Source organism: Mesoplodon densirostris, chromosome 8 (assembly GCF_025265405.1).
Source record: "Mesoplodon densirostris isolate mMesDen1 chromosome 8, mMesDen1 primary haplotype, whole genome shotgun sequence".
NCBI classification, from domain to species: Eukaryota; Metazoa; Chordata; class Mammalia; order Artiodactyla; family Ziphiidae; genus Mesoplodon; species Mesoplodon densirostris.
In genome coordinates this window covers 8655063-8674786 of record NC_082668.1, presented here as the reverse complement: position 1 = coordinate 8674786, position 19724 = coordinate 8655063, and the positions used below count along the sequence as shown (strand labels likewise).

Below are 19724 nucleotides of genomic sequence, written 5' to 3'. Positions count from 1 at the left end.
TCTCTTCCTCTTACATAAAGCTGGCCCTTGGACCAGCACACTAACGAATGTGAGGACGAGGAGTCAGTCTACGTTTCTGTAAGGGATGTGCTTTAGCAAGAAGTTGTCCTGCACAGAGCCAAAGCCTTACAACCTTGTGTATTCAGGACAGACTTGGGCTCCACCTGCTCAGCTCCGGAAGTTCCAGTTTAAATGGAGTGCCTACAGTAGTTCTTTTTCATTTCAAGCACAGAAGCTGTTCTGTATCCATAGGACGGTGGCAGGACTCCAGAGACGATTACCCAGGAGTCGGCTCCTTGGAAGCAAAATTAGAAAGTCATTGAATATTTAGGTGGAGGACCAGATACATACACATAAATACCTTAGGATACCTGTCAACAGCCATCAAGTCAAAATGAATCTACACGCATCATGCTTAAACCTAGAGGAGGGAGAGCTGGAGAGTTTCCATCCAGTCCAGTCTTCATCCTCAAGGGGAAATTGATAGCCGAGTGTGCGTTATGAGTCATTTACTAGTTCAAGATAGGTGAATCTTAAACTAGTAAATCTAGTTTTAGATTTTACAATCTTTTTTTTAGAGTATCGACTTTCTTGTTTTATTTTAGTGAACATGAAAACATGTACATGGGTTTTCATAATTCAAGTCCATCTCAATCCTCTAGCACCCTTTTTCTAGTGGAGTTTTAAGGTCCTCAAGTACAAAAATTCCCATGTGTTTTAGAACTTTAACCCCGCAGGAGGGGAAGGACTGCTCTGGCGAAGCCTAAGGGGAACTCCCGGCCTGGTGATGTGACAAGTGGAAGTGAATGGCCAGCAGCAGCAGGGAGTTTTGTCCGTGACTCCAGCGCTCAGCAACGGGGACCGGCAGATACCAGCCGGTCACCAAAGAGAGGACAGGGCGACCTGACTGGTCACTGGGCAGAGCAAGGTGGAGCCGGCTTCCCTGGAGGGCCCTCAGGAAAGAAGGAATGCTGGTAACTCAAGCGCCCTGTTGTTGGGCCCACAGCCCAGGGAGCAGTGTGGGAAGCAGGGCTCGTGTCCCCGTCCTCCCTGAGAGGAGGAGCTGAGGCTTGTAAGGGACTTGAGTTCACAGGACTGCACATTGTTCCTAAAGTAGGTTGAGTCTGAGCCCCAGGCTCAGGGGAGGGGGCAGTGTGGCTAGACTAGCCTGTGGCCTCATGAAATATCTGAGATTCAAAAAAAAAAAAAAAAAAAAAAGGCCTTTCCATATTTGAAGAAGAAAGGTTTAATTTACTGTTGGTAAATATAGCAGCCTCCCCACTGTGAAAGCCACATACCGAAGGTGGGAAGGAGCAGGGGCTGGGAGGGCATAGAAGTTGGGTAATCAAGCTCCCACCCAGATGCAGGTGACACAACAGCCTCCAGTATGCAAAGTAGCTTCCGGGACAACGGCACAGCCCACGGTAGGCATGCGAGCCCTGTGAGTGTCCTGCTGGCTTCGGTCCAGCCGGGTCAGTGGAGTCCTTCCCTTCAGCATGGGGGCTGCGTCGAGGACAACGGGAGTCCTGGCGTTTCTCCGGATTCCCTTCTAGGAAATGGTTTTGGGCTTTGGTTAAGTCTAGGTGCACCTACCGCCTTCCTAAGTGTGCTGGACAGTCTCTTCAGCGCCTTTGTTTCCTTCTGGCCTCCTATTTCCTGTTGGATTTCCTTTCCTCTTCTCTCCGGCTTTCTTTACTTCCATGTCGTCTGTTCAAGAAATGAGTGGTAATAAGGAAGGTGCTGAGTAGGTCAGCTGCTCTGGCCCCGGGGACTCACAGGCTTCGTTTACCTGTCTCTGCAGCAGCTAAAGGATTTTGTTGACCAAGGCTCCCAACTGTGGTTGCAGTATTCATTGATTTTTTTCTTTGTAGAAGAGCTACTGGACGGTGTTCTTGAATCTGATGATGACGAAGATGAAGATGATGAAGTAAGTTGGAGGCTCTTGACACCACATTGAAAACTCGGGCCAACTATTCTGAGTCTCTTACTTGCCTTGGAAAGTTAGTCCAGAAACGGAGCTTTCAGTCCCTGCTACGTTACTTCTCACAATTCTGTGGGTCGGCTAGAGCTCAGCTGGGTGGTTTCCTGCTGGTCTCTCTTGGGGTGTCAGTGGATCTTCTCCACGTCTGAGCTGGCATCGCGTCCGCCACAGCCCCTCTCCACGTGGCCTCTAATCACTCAGCGGTCCATCCCGGACTGCCTTATTGGTTGGGGGCCGGGCTCCAAGGGGAAAGAAGTGAAAGCTTCCTCGGAACATCACTTACGTTGCGGTCTGCTCGGGGCATGTGCCAAGACCCGCCCAGACCGGGGGCAGGGGGCGGGGGGCAGTTAGACTCCACCCACACGCGGCTGCAGGGTGGGAGGACTTGCGGGTGGCATGTCTGGAGACTGTCGGCCGCACCTCGGTGGGCTTGGTGCAGCCAGCATGGAGAGACCACACTCGGCGGCGCTTGGCTTGATGGGAGGCTGAAAGATGACAGGTCTTCAGCTGAGTCTTTTGCTCTGAAGGGGTGCGAGCCTCCCCTGTCTTCCTCGTGAGTGTGAACGTTGGGCCTGGAGGCTTCCTGGGAGAATCTCCAGGGTGGGAGTCCGGGGCGTGGTTCAGAGCTGGCAGAACCTACCACTTTACCCTGTCATTTGCATTCCTGTGGTGTGGGTTACCTCAGCTGTGAAAAATCTGCTTACCTGGTTTTTAAGAGCGTGAAGGTTCAGAAGGAGGGCGCCTGAGTGAGTCCTGTGAGGTAGGTGGTGTAGAGAATGGTGACTCATGGGCTGTAAATGGATTTTCACATGACAAGCTATTTCATTATTTTTCCTTCAGACCTAAAAAACCCATACATGGCTGTCCTCTCTTGTTCTCTGTGGTCATAAGTGATTTGCATTCCCTCTATTTTGTGGGGAGCATTTATTCCTGAAGTGAACGCTGGAAGATCAGTTGTTCTTTGGAGTTGTGGTCTGTCCATGTAAAAGGTGTGTAGAAGCCAGGTTTTTGTTCATTGATGGCATCAGTTAGGGGAGACAGTTCATTTAAGAGCCCTCCACCAACGAGGACGGCTCCACCAATGAGGACAGATCTGTGAGTGATGGTCCCTCTGCAGACAGCCTCCCGCCTGCCATTTTCCTAATGGGCTGTAGGTGGCGCCAGCGGGTACCCCTGCTCCCTGCAGCTCTGGACTTCCAGAACTGGCCAGCACCTTCTCCAGGCCCCTTCCTCTACAAAGGTGGATCCAGAGAAGGGAGGAGGCCAGCCTAAGGTCACACAGAGCTGATGGCAGTAAAATCTGGTTTAGAACAGGGATCAGCAGACTTTTTCTATAAAGAGGAAGCTAGTAAATATTTTAGGCTTTGCCGGCCACACCGTCAGTTTCATCCACCCAGATCCACCCGTTGTAACACAAGGTAGCCATGGACAATACATGAATGGTTGAACGTGGCTGTGTTGCCATAAACCTTTTTTTCTTTTTAATGCGTCCTGAAGTTTGAATTTCATATGATTTTTATGTCATTAAAATTTTTTTTCAAACATTTAAAAATGTGAAAATCCTTCTTAGATTACTGGCCTAACAGCCACAGGCCATTGTTTGCCAACCCTGGAAAGAACCCAGTTCCCTGACTCACTGGCCTTCTCAGGACTGTGAAAAGACACCGCCTGTGTGTCTCGCCCTTCAGCACTGTTTTATATTATACTTTGAGTTAATATCTTAATTATTTAATTCCAATAACTTTTTGTCCAAAAAAAGCTCCCCTCATGATCTGTTTTTCCCCCCTATCTGTTATCACTGTGGGGTGGTTTTATTTTATTGCGATTAACCCCTTTGTTTTTGTACTGCAAGGGAAAATTCATCTGGTTCAGCTGTTAATGATGGGAATTCAACTTCTGGAAATTTCCCTGTGGAAGTTATAGTCGACTCTAACTACAGTTATAGTCTATGGTAAATGAAGGAATATAGACATCTTTTAATTTTCTGGACTTTTTGCTACTCTGCAGATTTTTATTTTAAGAAGCTAGTGTTTGAAAATATTTGTTGTGATAACTAGAATTTTCAGAAGATTCTTGAAAGGGTTTAGCTGGAAAATTATAAGGAAAGGACCTGTCATTTGGAGCCAAAACTTGACTCTCTGTGATGAGCTCAGGTCAGCAGGTTCTGGGCTCTCCCTCTGTCATGGTCCTGACGCGTACTGTGGAGGACTAGCCAGGACGACCTGGGAAGGAGCCAGCAGGTCTCTACTTTACTCAGCTTTCCCCAAGGCCAGGTGTTACTTTTTGAACTGGGGGCGGGAGTGGGGGGAGGTATGGGTGTGGGGAGAAAGTGAAAGATGCTTAGACTACAGGAAAATCTCCAAAAATCAGTTGTGCAAGTCACACTGTTGTTGGAATGTGGCTGTCACTTCCCAAGGTGACAACTTTGAAGGAGACAGCAAAATTATTTAAACCCAAAACGCAGATAACGAAGCCACTGTTTGCAGTTAGCTGCTTAGTGCCACTAAAGGTAAAATGGCTCTAGGAGGGGCCAGAGGCCAGGGTAAATTATGGCTGCCTTGCCTTACATTGAGCTGAAATCTGTGCCCTTGCAACTTCGGCCACTGGTCCTGCTCCGCTGGAGACTCTCAAGGATCCCCAGATGCAAAATCTGATTTTTCTCTCTAATTTGTAAAAATGTAATGACTTGTCCTGATGTATTAACACTTATTTAGTTATGCCTGAATATATATACATACACATACCAACATAAAAAGTTAACTAGAGTTAGTTTTTTTCTGACTTGTAGGCTGTCTAAGATATAACGTCAGATGGAAAAAGGAAATTGCAAAGTAACATGAGCAGTATGACTCAATTTCAAAAAACAAACTTCTAAACACACATCCTGATGAATTATATACCTGCTTATATATACATAGCAGAAAGGTGTGGAAAGTTACACCCTCTTAGTTGACACCGGAAATTCCCTGGGTGAAGTCTGGGGATGAGGAAGTGTGGCTGAGAGGTGAAGAAAGGCCTGGATCTGCAGGGCCCAGAGCTGCAGACTCACCACATGAGGCGAGAAGTAAGAAGGGCACGCTGGATTTAGTGGACGGAGGTTGGCTGCTGAGCATTTTTGAAGACTAATGAGGCAAAAGCCAAACTGAGTAGTTGAGGAGCAGGTGGGAAGTTAAGAGAATGGAGCTAATAAGTCCATACAGCTCTTCCCACAGATTTGGCTATGAGCAGGGGAAGAGAGTTGGATGGTGGCTAAATGGGGCATTTTTGTTTTGTTTTCATTTGGGAGATACCTAAGCATGTTAAAATGCTGTTTGGGAAGGATCCAGTTGGGCGGGAAAGGTTGAACATTCAAAGCAGGAGGAGAGAGAGAGGATGGCATCTCAGAAGGACAGGTGTTTTCATTATTTTCTAAATTGCTTCTTATACTCTTCTTGGACCATTTAAAGCTCCAGAGGAAAAAAAACTATCACTAGATAAGCTTGGACAGTACCTAGGAGAGAATGGACAAATGACAACAACAATTTAAGGGTTCCAACGCATCTCACCTAGTGCTTTGAAGAAATGTGTTATTATCTAATACAGTTTATTTTTATATTAAACGTAGATAATATGTTCCCAAAGGGTCAATGGTGAATCACAAGGAGTCCTGATTCCAGTATTCTCACCACCAATAGCTCACGTTTTCTTACAGTTTGAGGCGAGTTCCTTGTGTCTAGCTCATAAGTGGCTTTGTAAGTGGAAATGAAAGGCCTTTCTGTGCTATTCCAGAAGATTGATTTTAAGACAAATATTCTCCCCTCTTAACAAAATAGGTTTAAAGGCTGGGTTAGATCGGCGATGGACATTTACTTACTGGTGGCCATAAAAGTGACAATCATGTGCTCGGCAGTTCCTTTCTCCATAGACTTCTGAAATCTAAGAGCCATTCACTTGCTTATTCAACAAATATTTGAGGACCTTAAAATAACATTATTCTAGGAAATAATGGGGAAGGGATCCAAAAGAAATTTAAGAGTATCTGTGGTTTAAAATGACTCTAAGAGTTTAAAATCCAGATAGGTGAGGTAATAAAGACCCTGATAAGAGCTTGTGTAGCATCACCACGTGCCAGGCACTGTTCTAGGCACCTTACATGTACTATTTATCCATTTATTCCTCACAAGAACCCGGTGATAGTGCTGTTATTGTTCCATTTCACAGACAGGGAAACAGAGAAAATACGTCACTTGCCGAGTTCACGCAGCTGATAATTAAGTGATGCAGCCAGGAACCAAACCCAGGTGGTCTGACTTGTCCACACTGTTAACCACTACATGATTTTGTCTCTTGCGAGACATATATAAACACATATACAAACAGTTAGCAAATAATAGAAAATAAACATGCGCTCCTAGGTCCGTGAATGTGATAGAAACAAGAAGTGCTGCAGAAATTCCGAGTACTCAGAGAAAACTGGAAAGTGGCTGTTTGGACAGCACTTTGCCTCACCGAGGGTGAAAGGTGAGTGGATTGGATTGCTGAAAGAAGGATGTGGTCAGGAAAGCAGGAAAGGCATCTTCTAGAGGAGGCAGCATGAGCTTTGTCCTTTGCTTCTCCCCGACCCACAGTGATGCCCCCACGAAACCCATATTAACAACCTAGCATGCGTATGTGCTTTCATACTTTTCTTATAAGGTACACAAACATATGTACCATAGTCCTGGATGTTTTTGTCAGTATTTGTTTTACAAAATAACACACAGATGCAAACACACACATCCTCAGTGTTGCCTTTTACCCCTCTTAATATCTTCTGGAAATCCCTCTGAATCAACCAGCATAGCAGTTGGGATTCCTTTTAATGCTGTGCATGTGCAGTTTTCCCAATTTTTGCTACTTCAGACAATGCTGAAGTAAACATCTTTGCAAATACATCCTTATTTAGTGGTGCTTTTACTAACATGGGCTTTTGTTGCTGGGTTGAAGTGTATGTGTGTTTTAATGTTAATACATTTTTCTAGACTGCTTTTTAGAAAGGCTGTAACAATTCAGATTTCACTAGCAGAGCAGGAGAGGAGCCTTTCCCTCCATCTCCACCAGCGATAGGTGACATTACTCTTTTGATTTTTGCCAATCTAATGGTGGTAAAGTGGATCTCATTGTTATTTTAATTTTGCATCTCCATTGAGTAGTGAGTTTGAGTGTCTTTATTTGATTGGATATTTGGATTTGCTATGCTGTAATTTCACATTCCTATCCTTTCTCTATTTTTAAAATTGCATTTGTCTTTCCATGTCGGTTCATATGAATTCTCTGTATATTATAGATATTGATCCTTTTTCACCTTAATTGCAACTATTTTAAAGATGCATCTTTTATTTACTGACATATTTTTATAACTTCTTTTGTCATAATTTTTTTTTTTTTTTTTTTTTTTTTTTTGCGGTACGCGGGCCTCTCACTGTTGTGACCTCTCCCGTTGCGGAGCACAGGCTCCGGATGCGCAGGCTCAGCGGCCATGGCTCACGGGCCCAGCCGCTCCTCGGCATGTGGGATCCTCCCGGACCGGGGCATGAACCCATGTCCCCTGCATCGGCAGGTGGGCTCTCAACCACTGTGCCACCAGGGAAGCCCTGTCATAAATCTTTTAAAAAAATTTTAAAAACAAATATCTTGGCTTTTCTTTTGTACCCTTTGGGTTTTCTATCCTGATTAAGGTTTCCCTTAACGCTAAATTTTACATGTAGTCTCGCCTAGATTTTCCTCTAAGATTTCATTTTTTCATTTAAAATTTGATTATTAAATATTTTATACATGTAAAAGAAAAAATATATGTTTATGTAGGTTTGAAATAACTGTCCTCAAATTTTTGGTTGTAGAACACTTTTATACTCTTAAAATTATTGAATATTGTGAAGAGCTTTTGTTTATGTGTATTTTGCCTGTTAATGTTTGCTAAATTAGAATATAAAACTGATAAAATGTACTTATTAATTTTAAAATGACAATAATAGGGAATTCCCTGGTGGTCCAGTGGTTAGGACTTGGCACTTTCACTGCCAGGGCCCGGGTTCAATCCGTGGTCAGGGAACTAAGATCCCACAAGCCTCGAGGTGCAGCCAGAAAAATAAAAATAAAATAAAATGACAGTAATAAACCCATTACATGTCAATGTAAATAGAATATTTTTTAAAAGAATTATTTTCCAAAACAAAACAAAACAAAAAGCTATTAAGAAGAGTAGCATTGTATTTTATTTTTACAAATCTCTTTAATATCTGGATTAGAAAAGAGTTGCTCTCAAATCCGCCTCTGGGTTCTATCTGTTGCAATATGTTGTTTTGATTGAAGGATATAAAGAAAATCTAGCCTCATACATTTATGTAGTTGAAATTGTTGGAGTATTTTAATAGCCTTTTGGGATAGAAATATTTTTCTTTGATACTACTTCAAAACTGGACAAGTGATAGCTTATTAAAGGTTAGTTGCAATGTGGAATCAGAAACTATATCAATAAACCTTTTTTATTCTGTTAATTAAAATCTATTCATCTATTTTTCATTTTGTTTATCTTATTTTCTGATTGCTCAGTGCTAGTGTATAGAAATACAATTGACTTTAGTATTCTGATCTTGTATCCTATAACCTTACTGAACTCATTTATTAGCTCTAAAAGTTTTTGTTTCTTTGTTTTGTTTTGTGATGGATTCCTTTGGATTTTCTGTATACACCACCATGTCATCTGCGAATAGAGATATTTTCACTTCTTCCTTTCCAATCTAGATGTCTTTTATATCCTTTTCTTGTTTAATTGCCCTGGCTAGAAGTTCCAGTACAGTGTTGAATAGAATTGGTGAGAGTGGACCCTTTGTCTTTTCCTGATCTTAGGGGGAACGTTTGTCTTTCCAGTATGTCCAGTACCTTGTTATGATGTTAGCTGTCCAGTATGATGTTAGCTGAGGGTTCTTTGTAGATGCTCATTATCAGTTTGAGAAAGTTCCCTTCTTTTCCAGCTTTGTTAAGTGTTGAATTTTGTCAAATGCCTTTTCTACATCAATTAAGGTGATCATGTGTGTGTGTGTGGGGGGGTGTCTTTCATTCTATTAATATGGTGTATTACACTGACTGCTTTTCATATGGTAAACCACCCTTGAACTTCTGAGATAAATCCTGCTTCTTCATGATTTGTAATCCCTTTCATATGTTGCTGGATTTGGTTTGCTAGTATCTCTGAGGTTTTATGTATCTATATTCATAATAGATAGCAGTCTGTCGTTTGACTTCTCTTGTGATATCCTTGTCTAGTTTTGATATCAGGGTAATACTGACCTCATAATATGAGTTGGGAAGTGTTCCCGCCTCTTCCATCTTTGGAAGAGTCTGTGAAGGGTTGTTGTTAATTCTTCTTTAAACATTTGGTAGAACTTACCAGTGCTGCCTTCTGGACCTGGGCTTTTCTTTGTGGGAAGCTTTGTTTTGTTTTTGTTTTTGTTTTTACTAACTTGATCTCTTTACTTATTATATGTCTGTCTATTCATATTTTTTATTTCTTCTTGAGCCAGTTTTTGTAATTTGTGTCCTTCTAGGAATTTGTCCATTTCATCTAAGACATCAAATTGTTGGTGTACAGTTATTCATAGTATTTTCTTACGGTTTCATTTCTGTAAGGGCAGTAGTATTCCACCTTTCATTCCTGATTTTACTAATCTGAGTCTTATCTCTTCTTCTTAGTCAGTGCTATGGACTGAATTGTGTTCCCTCTAATTCATATGTTGAAGCCCTAACCCTCGGTGTGGCTGTATTTGGAGACAGGGCCTACAAGGAGGTAATTAAGGTTAAATGAAATCATGAGTGCGGGACCCTGATCTGATAGAATTAGTATACTTATAAGAAGGGACACTACAGAGTACTCTGTCTCTCTCGCCACCATGTGAGGACACAGAGAAGGTGGCTGTCTGCAAGCCAAGAGAAGAACCCTCATCAGGAAGTGAATCAGCCTGCACCTTGATCTTGGACTTCTCAGCCTCCAGAACTATGAGAAATAAATTTCTTTTGGTTAAGCCACTCAGTCTGTGGTATTTTATGATGGCGGCCCAAGCTGACTAACACAATCAGTCCAGCTAAAGTTTTGTCAGTTTTGTTGATCTCTACAAGAACCAACTTTTGTTTTTGTTGATTTTTCTCTATTGTTTCTCTATTCTCTATTTCATTTATCTCTAATTTCATTATTTCCTTCCTTCTGCTCTTCTTTTTCTGGTTTCTTAAGGTATAAAGTTAGCTTATTGATTTGAGATCTTTCTTCTTTTTTAATGTAGGCATTAAATACATTAAATATATACAGCTATAAATTTCCCTCTGAGTACTGCTTTTACTACACCTCATAAGTTTTGGAAGGTTGTGTCTTCATTTTCATCCATCTCAAAGTATTTTTTACTTTTTCTTGTGATTTCTTCACCCACTGATTATTTAAGAGTGTGTTTTCAACAAAGCCTATGAGTTGACCCCAAGTAAACTAGTGGGTTAAATAAAGACAAATTCTATGAGAGGGTTTTCCAGGAAATTGCCAGACAGGTCAAAACATGACCGTTTTCTGAGAATGAGGCCTTTAGGGTGCCTAAAACCTGTCTGCTCACTCCAGTGACTGCTTGGATGCTGGTTTTCACTTTGATTGCAGAGCTGGTGGTTTTCAGGCGCCTAGGGAGAGAGTGAGAGGAGCAGGGCAAGTTTAAATGCCACAACATTTGCTGTTCTTACTGAGAGCCAGGTTTTTTCTTGAATAAACACTCCTCAGATTGTTGCAGCCTTTGGTTAATTTTCAAAGTCCTGAAGAAATTGATTTTGACAATTTTTGCCAGTGTTCTTGCTTTTATGGAGAATGGATTTTCAAAAGTGCTTACTTCACAATTCCTGCTGGCATCCTGCCTGTTTTGCACTTTCAATTGCTCTTTCACCCTTTCAATTGCTCTTTCACCCACATGTGATTTTGTATTTTCATGCATTGATAGCTGGGGAAATAATGGTTTTGCACTTTTGCAGTTCTTCCAGCCGTATTTTATTATAAAACATCCTTCCAAATTGCGTTTGTTAATATCACCACTGATCTCATCAGAAAAGTCTTTAGGTGTTGGGAAGCTATCAAGCCCACAGTAGTAGGTACAAGTTTTTTGAAATTCTTGTTTTCTCTTGAGAGTTCAAATTTTATTATTGATAACAAATACTATCAGTTGTTTTCCTTGAAGTGACAGGCTCACCTCATCAATTTTTGAGAAAATGTCTGCCAAATACCCAAGTCTGCATAACATAGTTCTTATGTCATTCTTTTGAGTAAAAGTGATGCTTCTCGAAAAAAAAGTGCCTAATTCAGCTTGCAAATCAAATAACCACACAAATGCTTTCTTCAAGATAACTATCATGTACATCCTCTCGCACAGAATGCTAAAAAGACAGGCCAGGAGAATCAAGATTTAATAACATTAATTCCTGCTGCTTCACTGAGGACTTCTTAAATGAAACTCTATCATCTTTCATCTATCTATCTACCTACCTATCTACCTATCATTTTTCTATTATTCATCTATAAGTCTGTCTATCTATCTATCTAGCTATCTGTGGTGGTAATGGAGAATACAGTGACTACTACTAGAGCTTGTTAGCAATGCCCTGATTGATGCTATGGAACTAGTGGTTTTACCCTCCTTTGCTTTTGCACCATATGTTCAGGTATCAGGTTAAACCATGAAAGTCAATAAAGGTATTCCATGCGGTATTTCAGCTAGTGTCACTTGTGTTTTGCTGCCAAGTATTTACATAAAAGGTCTTTAATGACTAGTTACTGTTGATACTGGATGAATACAAGCCAAACAGCAGGTCCAGGCATACCTCTGCAGATGAGATATTAACTCAGCATTCATGTTTGCAGCTTAATCTTTAATTCGGCAAGCTACTGTTTCATTGAGAAGGAGCATGCTGTAATTTCTTTTGCTAACTTTCCGTCCAGCCGGCATTCAGTAGTATTGGCTCTACAAGGCTGTTGTGTATTTTTCTTGGACCAACACAATATAATAACGTACACTTTAAGGTCTTCAGTGTCTTTGTTTTTTAAATAATTGGGCTTGGGTGTGGGGATAATTTTAGATTTACAGAAAAAGAAAAAGAATACACAGTTCCTGTATGCCCATAACGCAGCTTCAGTGGCTTTTTAATTTCTAGTCTGAAAAGTTATAACAAACAAATTTTCAGTTTTTGACTTTTAAAGAACTCAGTCACATCTATGTTTAAAATATTTAAATTCTTTTTCTTTTTTTTTTTTTTTTTTTTTTTTTTTTTGCGGTATGCGGGCCTCTCACTGTTGTGGCCTCCCCCGTTGCGGAGCACAGGCTCCGGACGCGCAGGCTCCGGACGCGCAGGCTCAGCGGCCATGGCTCACGGGCCCAGCCGCTCTGCGGCATATGGGATCCTCCCAGACCGGGGCACGAACCCGTATCCCCTGCATCGGCAGGCGGACTCTCAACCACTTGCGCCACCAGGGAGGCCCATAAATTCTTTTTCTTTGGACTCTGAATGATTGGTCTCAAAATTATACCTTAACTGGCTTTATAATACTATTCAAATGTTTATATAAGGTAAATTATTGACATCTATAAAACTGAGGGAAAGATAACTTCCATCATAATTTTGTTTTTTATTTGCAGTTTCACCCAGCTTTCCTGGAATAGATTCCTCCCTTCCATGAGTCAGCGACCTTTCTGATAAGTTGGTTTCATTTTTTTTCAGCATTTTTTCATATAAATGGTGCAGCTGTGGGTTGAGAAATTGAGTCCTCTGATCATTCTTTTGTGTGTGTGTGTGTGTGTGTGTGTGTGTGTGTTTACATCTTTATTGAAGCATAATTGCTTTCCAATGGTGTGTTAGTTTTTGCTTTATAACAAATGATCATTCTTTTTTTTTTTTTTTTTTTTTTTTTTTGCGGTACACGGGCCTCTCACTGCTGTGGCCTCTCCCGTTGCGGAGCACAGGCTCCGGACGCTCAGGCTCAGCGGCCATGGCTCACGGGCCTAGCCGCTCCGCGGCATGTGGGATCCTCCCGGACCGGGGCACGAACCCGTGTCTCCTGCATCTGCAGGCGGACTCTCAACCACTGCACCACCAGGGAAGCCCTGATCATTCTTTTTTAAGCCCATGATCCATCCTTAAAAGTATAAGAAAAAGACTTTATAAAAAAATTTTTTTTATCTTAAAATAAATGATTCTTAAATTTTAACAGTTCTAGAAATTTTGTTTGTTTCTTTGTTTTTTGTTTTTTGCGGTACGCGGACCTCTCACTGTTGTGGCCTCTCCCGTTGCGGAGCACAGGCTCCGGACGCACAGCCTCCGCGGCATGTGGGATCTTCCCGGACTGGGGCACAAACCCATGTCCACTGTACTGGCAGGCGGACTCTCAACCGCTGCGCCACCAGGGAAGCCCTAGAGAGAAATTTTTAAATTAGAAAAGCTTTTCTATAATTTTTCATTATAAAAATAACTGTTGCAACATAAAACAATAAGTGTACTGCTAGTCTGGTACTGCATAGGAGCAAGGAAAATGTCATGATTTCAAAATAAAGATTTATTGGTTGATAATGAAGTTATATCAGTTATAGTAGATGTAACCAAAGATTGCTAATAAAAGCACAGTAGAAGTACTGAGAACAAACTTAGTTATGAAAATGCACATATCTATACCCCAAACCTTAGAAATTTCTAGAAAACATAAGAATAAATAAAACATACATTTATTAACTATCAGAGTGATACCATCATGTGTCATGTAGCCTCCAGAAAACTTCACTGTATCATGAGAGAATGAGTGAAAAAGGCAAATGTTATTACTATTAAAATAATTGTGTATTGTTTTACATTTTATAAATGATAATAGATATATAAGTATATTTTATGTGATATATAATAATATTATATTATGAACATAGTATAGACTTTATAAACCTCCTGAAAGGACCTTGAGGCCTCTGAAGCTTCCCCAGACCACACTTTGAGAACCACTGGTTTACAGTTTAGTTTGGTACAATCTTTATGAGTTTGGTTATTAAAATTTACTCTGGCTTCATAAAATAGATCAGGAGGATTTTTATCTTGTCCTGGGGGCTGTAATTAGTTTTGGTTTTTTTTATTTTGTCTTACCATTTCTTTTGCACCCCCCCAATCCCACCTGACCCGTGGTGTACATACATATTCTCATGAGGAAGTGAAGCCGGTCAGTCTGGTACAGGAAGTGGGGGGGGGGATGGGTCTGAGGTTAACCGCCCCCCAGGCTGCTGCCATAAACTCAGACCCAGTGACCATCTCGTGTGGTTGATGTGACGTGGGAAGGCTAGGCTTTTTCTTTTCGTTTTCTTTTTAAATCATATTTCCTAAAGCATCGAAGTAGAAAGCAGAAAACTAGGTCTTATTCCTTAAAAAAAAAATTTTTATATCACTAATTTTTCAAGTGATACTCTCTTTAGATGCATTTTACCAATACAAGGCCCTGGGTAGAAACATCAAAGAAAGGCCAGGCTCAGGCAGTAGAGCTGAATCAGTGGCTTTTATAAAATCCCAGTATGTTCTGACGTCACTAAGGAATCACATCAAAGCACTTGGCACAGTTCCTGGGACACCGTAAGCCCTTGGTGAATGTCGGTTCCCATGGTGATGATGGTCATGGTTATGATCCTCAGTATCACCACTGTTGTCAACTTCAGGCCCACCACACCTGGCTGTAGAGAACATATTATGTACTGGTGTTTCTGCACCTGGTGTCCCATTGTACTCTGGCTCAGCTGGAAGCATGGGTGCCATAGAGGAGCCTTAGATAAGGATGTGGCCTCAGGTGTTTTAAAATATAGTGTATTAATAGAAAATGTGAGCTTCAGTTAGGCTAACAGATCAGAAAAAATAGTTACACCCAGTTCTCAAGAGGTTGGGGCACATCACATCCTGGGGGGTACATGTCAGGGGAGAGGAGGCACCGAGGTCAGGAGGCTGAGGGAGAGAAAGGAAATGTGGCCAAGAGCCTTTGTTGTGGTTTCCAAGGAAGGAATGAATGGTTGGGGCAAGGTAAGATTCGCTGGTTTGAATAATTTCACGGGGCTTTGTGGTCTAGGGGCTGTCCTGAGTTGCCTGGTACCGGGCCAGACAGGTGATTAGGGCAGGTGGATAATGGCCCAGAGTACGAGGGCCCAATACAGGAGGTGACTGGGGCGTGGGCTCTGGATTGGTTAGTTTGCATTTGAAAGGTGTGCTCCCAAGTGAGTTGTTTAATATCTCCAGGAACTGGCTACTTCTAGGAGAGGCAGTCCTTCCATGGTCAGCAAAGACCCCAGATGTCAAAGCATCAGAATAGAGAAAATAAAAGGCATGATTAATACACTAGGCTTCCACAGCCTGGCCCCACTAGACTTTCTAGCCTCATCTCCCTCTTCTCCCTGACACTGACTCTTGAAGTAAGCAGGAGCTCCAGGGACCCTGCGTGGTCTCAAACCTTCCCTGCTGTTTTCCCCACTGTTGCTGCTGCCTGGGTTCCGGGGCTGGGACAATTACTGCCATCATCATATTTGGTAATCTGGTCATAAGAGTCACATTGATCCCTTAAATATTCACCCCAACTGGTAAAGACGAAAGTCTTTCAAAAGGAACTTTTATTTATTTAAAAACTAGAGGAAGAGGGACTTCCCTGGTGGCGCAGTGGTTAAGAATCCGCCTGCCAATGCAGGAGACATGGGTTCGAGCCCTGGTCCGGGAAGGTCCCACATGCCGTGGAGCAACTAAACCCATGCGCCACCACTACTGAGCCTGCGCTCTAGAGCCCGTGAGCCACAACTACTGAACCTGCACACCTAGAGCCCATGCTCTGCAACAAGAGAAGCCACCGCAATGAGAAGCCCGCACACCGCAACGAAGAGTAGCCCCCGCTCGCTGCAACTAGAGAAAGCCCGTGTGCAGCAAAGAAGACCCAGTGCAGCCAAAAATTAAATAAATTAATTAAGTTTAGAAAAAAAAAAAAAAAAAACTAGAGAAAGAAAGCGAGTAAAAGAGGTGTTACAGCTGTTAGATTCAAATCAGCTTCAGAGAAGGTGGGCATCCAAGCTGAGGAATGACATGAGTCAAGAGCATAGGCTGGACACCAGCCAAGGATGGTTCACTTTGGCCTCAGCTTGGAGTATGCGAAGGAGAAGGGTGGGAGACAAAGCTGGAAAGATGGTTTGGAGCCAGGCTACAGAAAATGGAATATCTGTGAAGCTCTGAATATTTATCTGTGAGCCTGGGAGGGATGTGAACAGAGCTGTGCTAGAGGATGGTTGATCTGGCGTCAGTGTTCAAATTAACAAGAGATCAAGAAAGCTTAGAATTACTGAAGAGCCAGTATCTTCTGAATGCTTACTGTGTGCAGGCCAAGAGCTTTGCGAGCTTTCTTCTAGTTATTCCTTGTACCCCCTCTGTCAAATAGGTACTATTATTAGCCCTATTTCTTGGATGAGAAAGCCAGAGTTTAGAGAGGTTCAGAAACTTGCTCAAGGTTACACGGGCAGTAATTGATGGAACTAAGATTTAAACCCAGGCTGGTGTGAGAGTCTCTGTGCCCGCCCTCCCTCTGCTGCATGCTTCAGTGGGGATGATGCTGAACTTGGCCGCCAGCTGGGAGGTATTCTGCAGGGGGTGCTCCTGGAGGTGGAAGTGGCAGGAGCTGGTCACTAACAGGGCATGTCATTAGGAACTGAAGGCCGGGAACCTTGACCCCAGATAGCAGGGAGGGTGGTGATGCCTTTAACAAAAATGGGCAACACAGGCTTGGCGGTGGGGGAAGCCTATCGTGTATTAGGAGAAACTTGATTTTATGTGGGAGGCACATACCATTATCTGGCTAGAACAGAAAGTGGGTGGGGCCTAGATCCAGTCAGTTTCCGACCAGGCTTCCTTCAAGCGACCATGCATTCCACAGAGAGGTGTTGAGTGCTTGGGCCATGACCTCCTTTCTCTTTGGCCACCTTTATACACAACCTGTGAGATGGTTGATCCACCTGAAACTGCTTCAGAGTACACATCCAAAGAACCAACTCCTCTCTGTGAAGCACCTCTGATGGGTCACCTCCTGTGGTCTGCTTCCTTGGTATGGTGCGGATATGAGTTTAATTCCCTGTTACCTAATTAGCAAAGAAACATCTGTTTATGTCTGTGTTACTTGCAGCGCCTTTCCATTATTTAATCAAGTCAATAAAGAAACCAGTGTTTCCCAATTACGATTTTTGCTTTTTCTGGTTCTAAACTCGCTTATTTCTATAACACAGCTCCTATGCTCTCATACCTTGGCGGGGACGAACCACCCAACAGGCTGACTCATGGCTACTGCCCTCGTTTCCACTCTGGTTTCTATGGAAATAGACATCAGATGGCTCAAAACAAGGTGAGGGCTCGGAGACACCTCCAGATTCTGAGGCATTTACAGACCCTATTTGTCCAACATCTGTTTCCATGGAAACAGATGCAGAAAAGGTCAACCAGTACTCTGCAATAAACTTTTTTTTCTCTTATCTAATTTTTTACAAATACCACAGCAGTGCAGCGCTTTTTCCCATTATCATAGATTTTTGGAATAATAGCACCTTTTATGTAGTGAGACATGTATATTTCTAATTTTGACCTATTTGATAAATCCTTATACTTAAGTGCATTCTGCATTATTTTAAAATTTTTATTAAATAAACTTGTTTCTACTTACCTAATCAAATCACTATCACTTGGCATTCAGAGATGAAACACTTAGTGTCTTAGGCCTGGGAATGTGAGTGGAGAAAAAATAGTGCATGCCCTGCCATCCCTTCCAACTTAAAAATTCAAGACATTGGTGCTCCAGGTAGTAACTAAGGCCCTTGCTTGTATCACTGTCATTTGGCTGTAAGGGCTCAGGGTCTGTTTGACTCAAATTGAGCCAGTTTGTGTCTAAATTCTGTGTGCCACGTGAGTTATATAAAATATTGAATATGTCTGTTATATAAAATATAGAAATAGAAGCAATTTTCTGTTAGTAGTGAGCGAAATGAGCAATGCACCGTATTCAATTTTGCAGAATGACAAGAACAACGAAATGGAGGATACTCATTAAGCTGTTGTTAGGCGTGGTGTAGTCAACTTAAACCAAGATCTGCTGCTAAGAGCAGACAGATGTAAGTCAGATCTTTAAAGGGAAAAGCAGAGCAAGCTCACTTGAAAGAGAGAAAACCAGAAGCAAAGTGAAAGTTAACGTTGCTATGTGGTATGTGGGAGAAACACAACAGGGAATGCAACTCATAGTCATGCAACTCATGTTGCTGCAAATTGTGTGCTCCTTTTGGGCATTTATTTTGATATTACCTTTCACGATGGATTCATCTTTTTTTGTTGTTGTTGTTGTTTTGTGTGTGGTACGCGGGCCTCTCACTGTTGTGGCCTCTACCGTTGCGGAGCACAGGCTCCGGACACGCAGGCTCAGTGGCCATGGCTCACGGGCCCAGCCGCTCCGCGGTACGTGGGATCCTCCCAGACCGGAGCACGAACCCGTGTCCCCTGCATCGGCAGGCGGACTCTCACCACTGCGCCACCAGGGAAGCCTGGATTCATCGTTTTTTAGATGCTATTTATTCTCACTGCCTTTTATTCTCCACTAGTGAACTGTAAGTGCCACTAGGGCGGGGACAGTGTCAGCTTTGTTCTCCAGAGCACCCCCAGCACCTAGCACGGCACGTGGCACACACTGGTTGTTGGGTAGGGATACTGGTTGGGTAGATGCTCACAGGAGCTCTGATGGTTTCTCTCTGCAGAGAATTCCCCCAGAAAAGTGGATGCAGGCAGATTCACCTGATCCAAATGCACACACCTGTGTAACCACCATCCGAATCATTAGCGTCTGCATCTCAGAAGCCCCACCTTGAGTTCTCGCTCTGTTGTTGACATTTATGTAAATGGAATCCTACAGCATGATGCACTCTGAGTTTGGCTTGTTTGCTCAATGTTTTATTTGTGACAGTACCAGTTAGCCTTTGCTAACTGATAAAACCACCCCAAATCTTAGTGGCTTAAAAGAAGCAACCGTCTTTTCCTCCCGATTCTGTGGGTTGACTGGGCAGAGCCTGCCCTCCTCCTCCAGTGAATTTGCTGGGCATCTTCACAGCATAGTCGTTGCCAGGCTCTCAGAAGGCGAAGGCCAAAGCCACTAGGCCTCTTGTGAAGGAGTGTGCTTGCTGTCATGGGAGGAGTTGCTGTCTGTGCAACAGTCCACCATAGTGAGATTCATCTCAGAATAAACCATTTTAGGACTTCCCTGGTGGCGCAGTGGTTAAGAATCCGCCTGCCAGTGCAGGAGACACGAGCCCTGCAATGTTCGAGTCCTGGTCCGGGAAGATCCCACATGCCGCGGAGCAACTAAGCCCGTGCGCCACAACTACTGAGCCTGCGCTCTAGAGCGCGCAAGCCACAACTACTGAAGCCCGCGGGCCTAGAGCCCGTGCTCCACAACAAGAGAAGCCACCGCAGTGAGAAGCCCGCACACCGCAACGAAGAGTAGCCCCCGCTCGCGGCAACGAAGACCCGACGCAACCAAAAATAAATAAATAATTAAAAAAAAAAAAACATTTTAAGATAGCTTTCATATACAAAAAAAAACTTTGTTTACACACACAAGAATTGACAATAAACTAAGAAAGAAGTTCTTTCCAATTAAAGTTAAAGTTTTAGCGATCTAAATTGACATTTGTTA

At 42.8% G+C, this 19724-nt stretch overlaps 1 protein-coding gene across 1 annotated transcript in view; it reads left to right on the top strand.

Moving 5' to 3' along the window:
- Nucleotides 1–19724, top strand: part of ARMC9 (armadillo repeat containing 9) — a 142113-nt gene that overhangs the window by 72920 nt on the left and 49469 nt on the right. Inside the window, 1 exon segment of the mRNA XM_060106995.1 lies at nucleotides 1872–1927. Within this exon segment, the coding sequence (XP_059962978.1) occupies nucleotides 1872–1927 (56 nt within the window).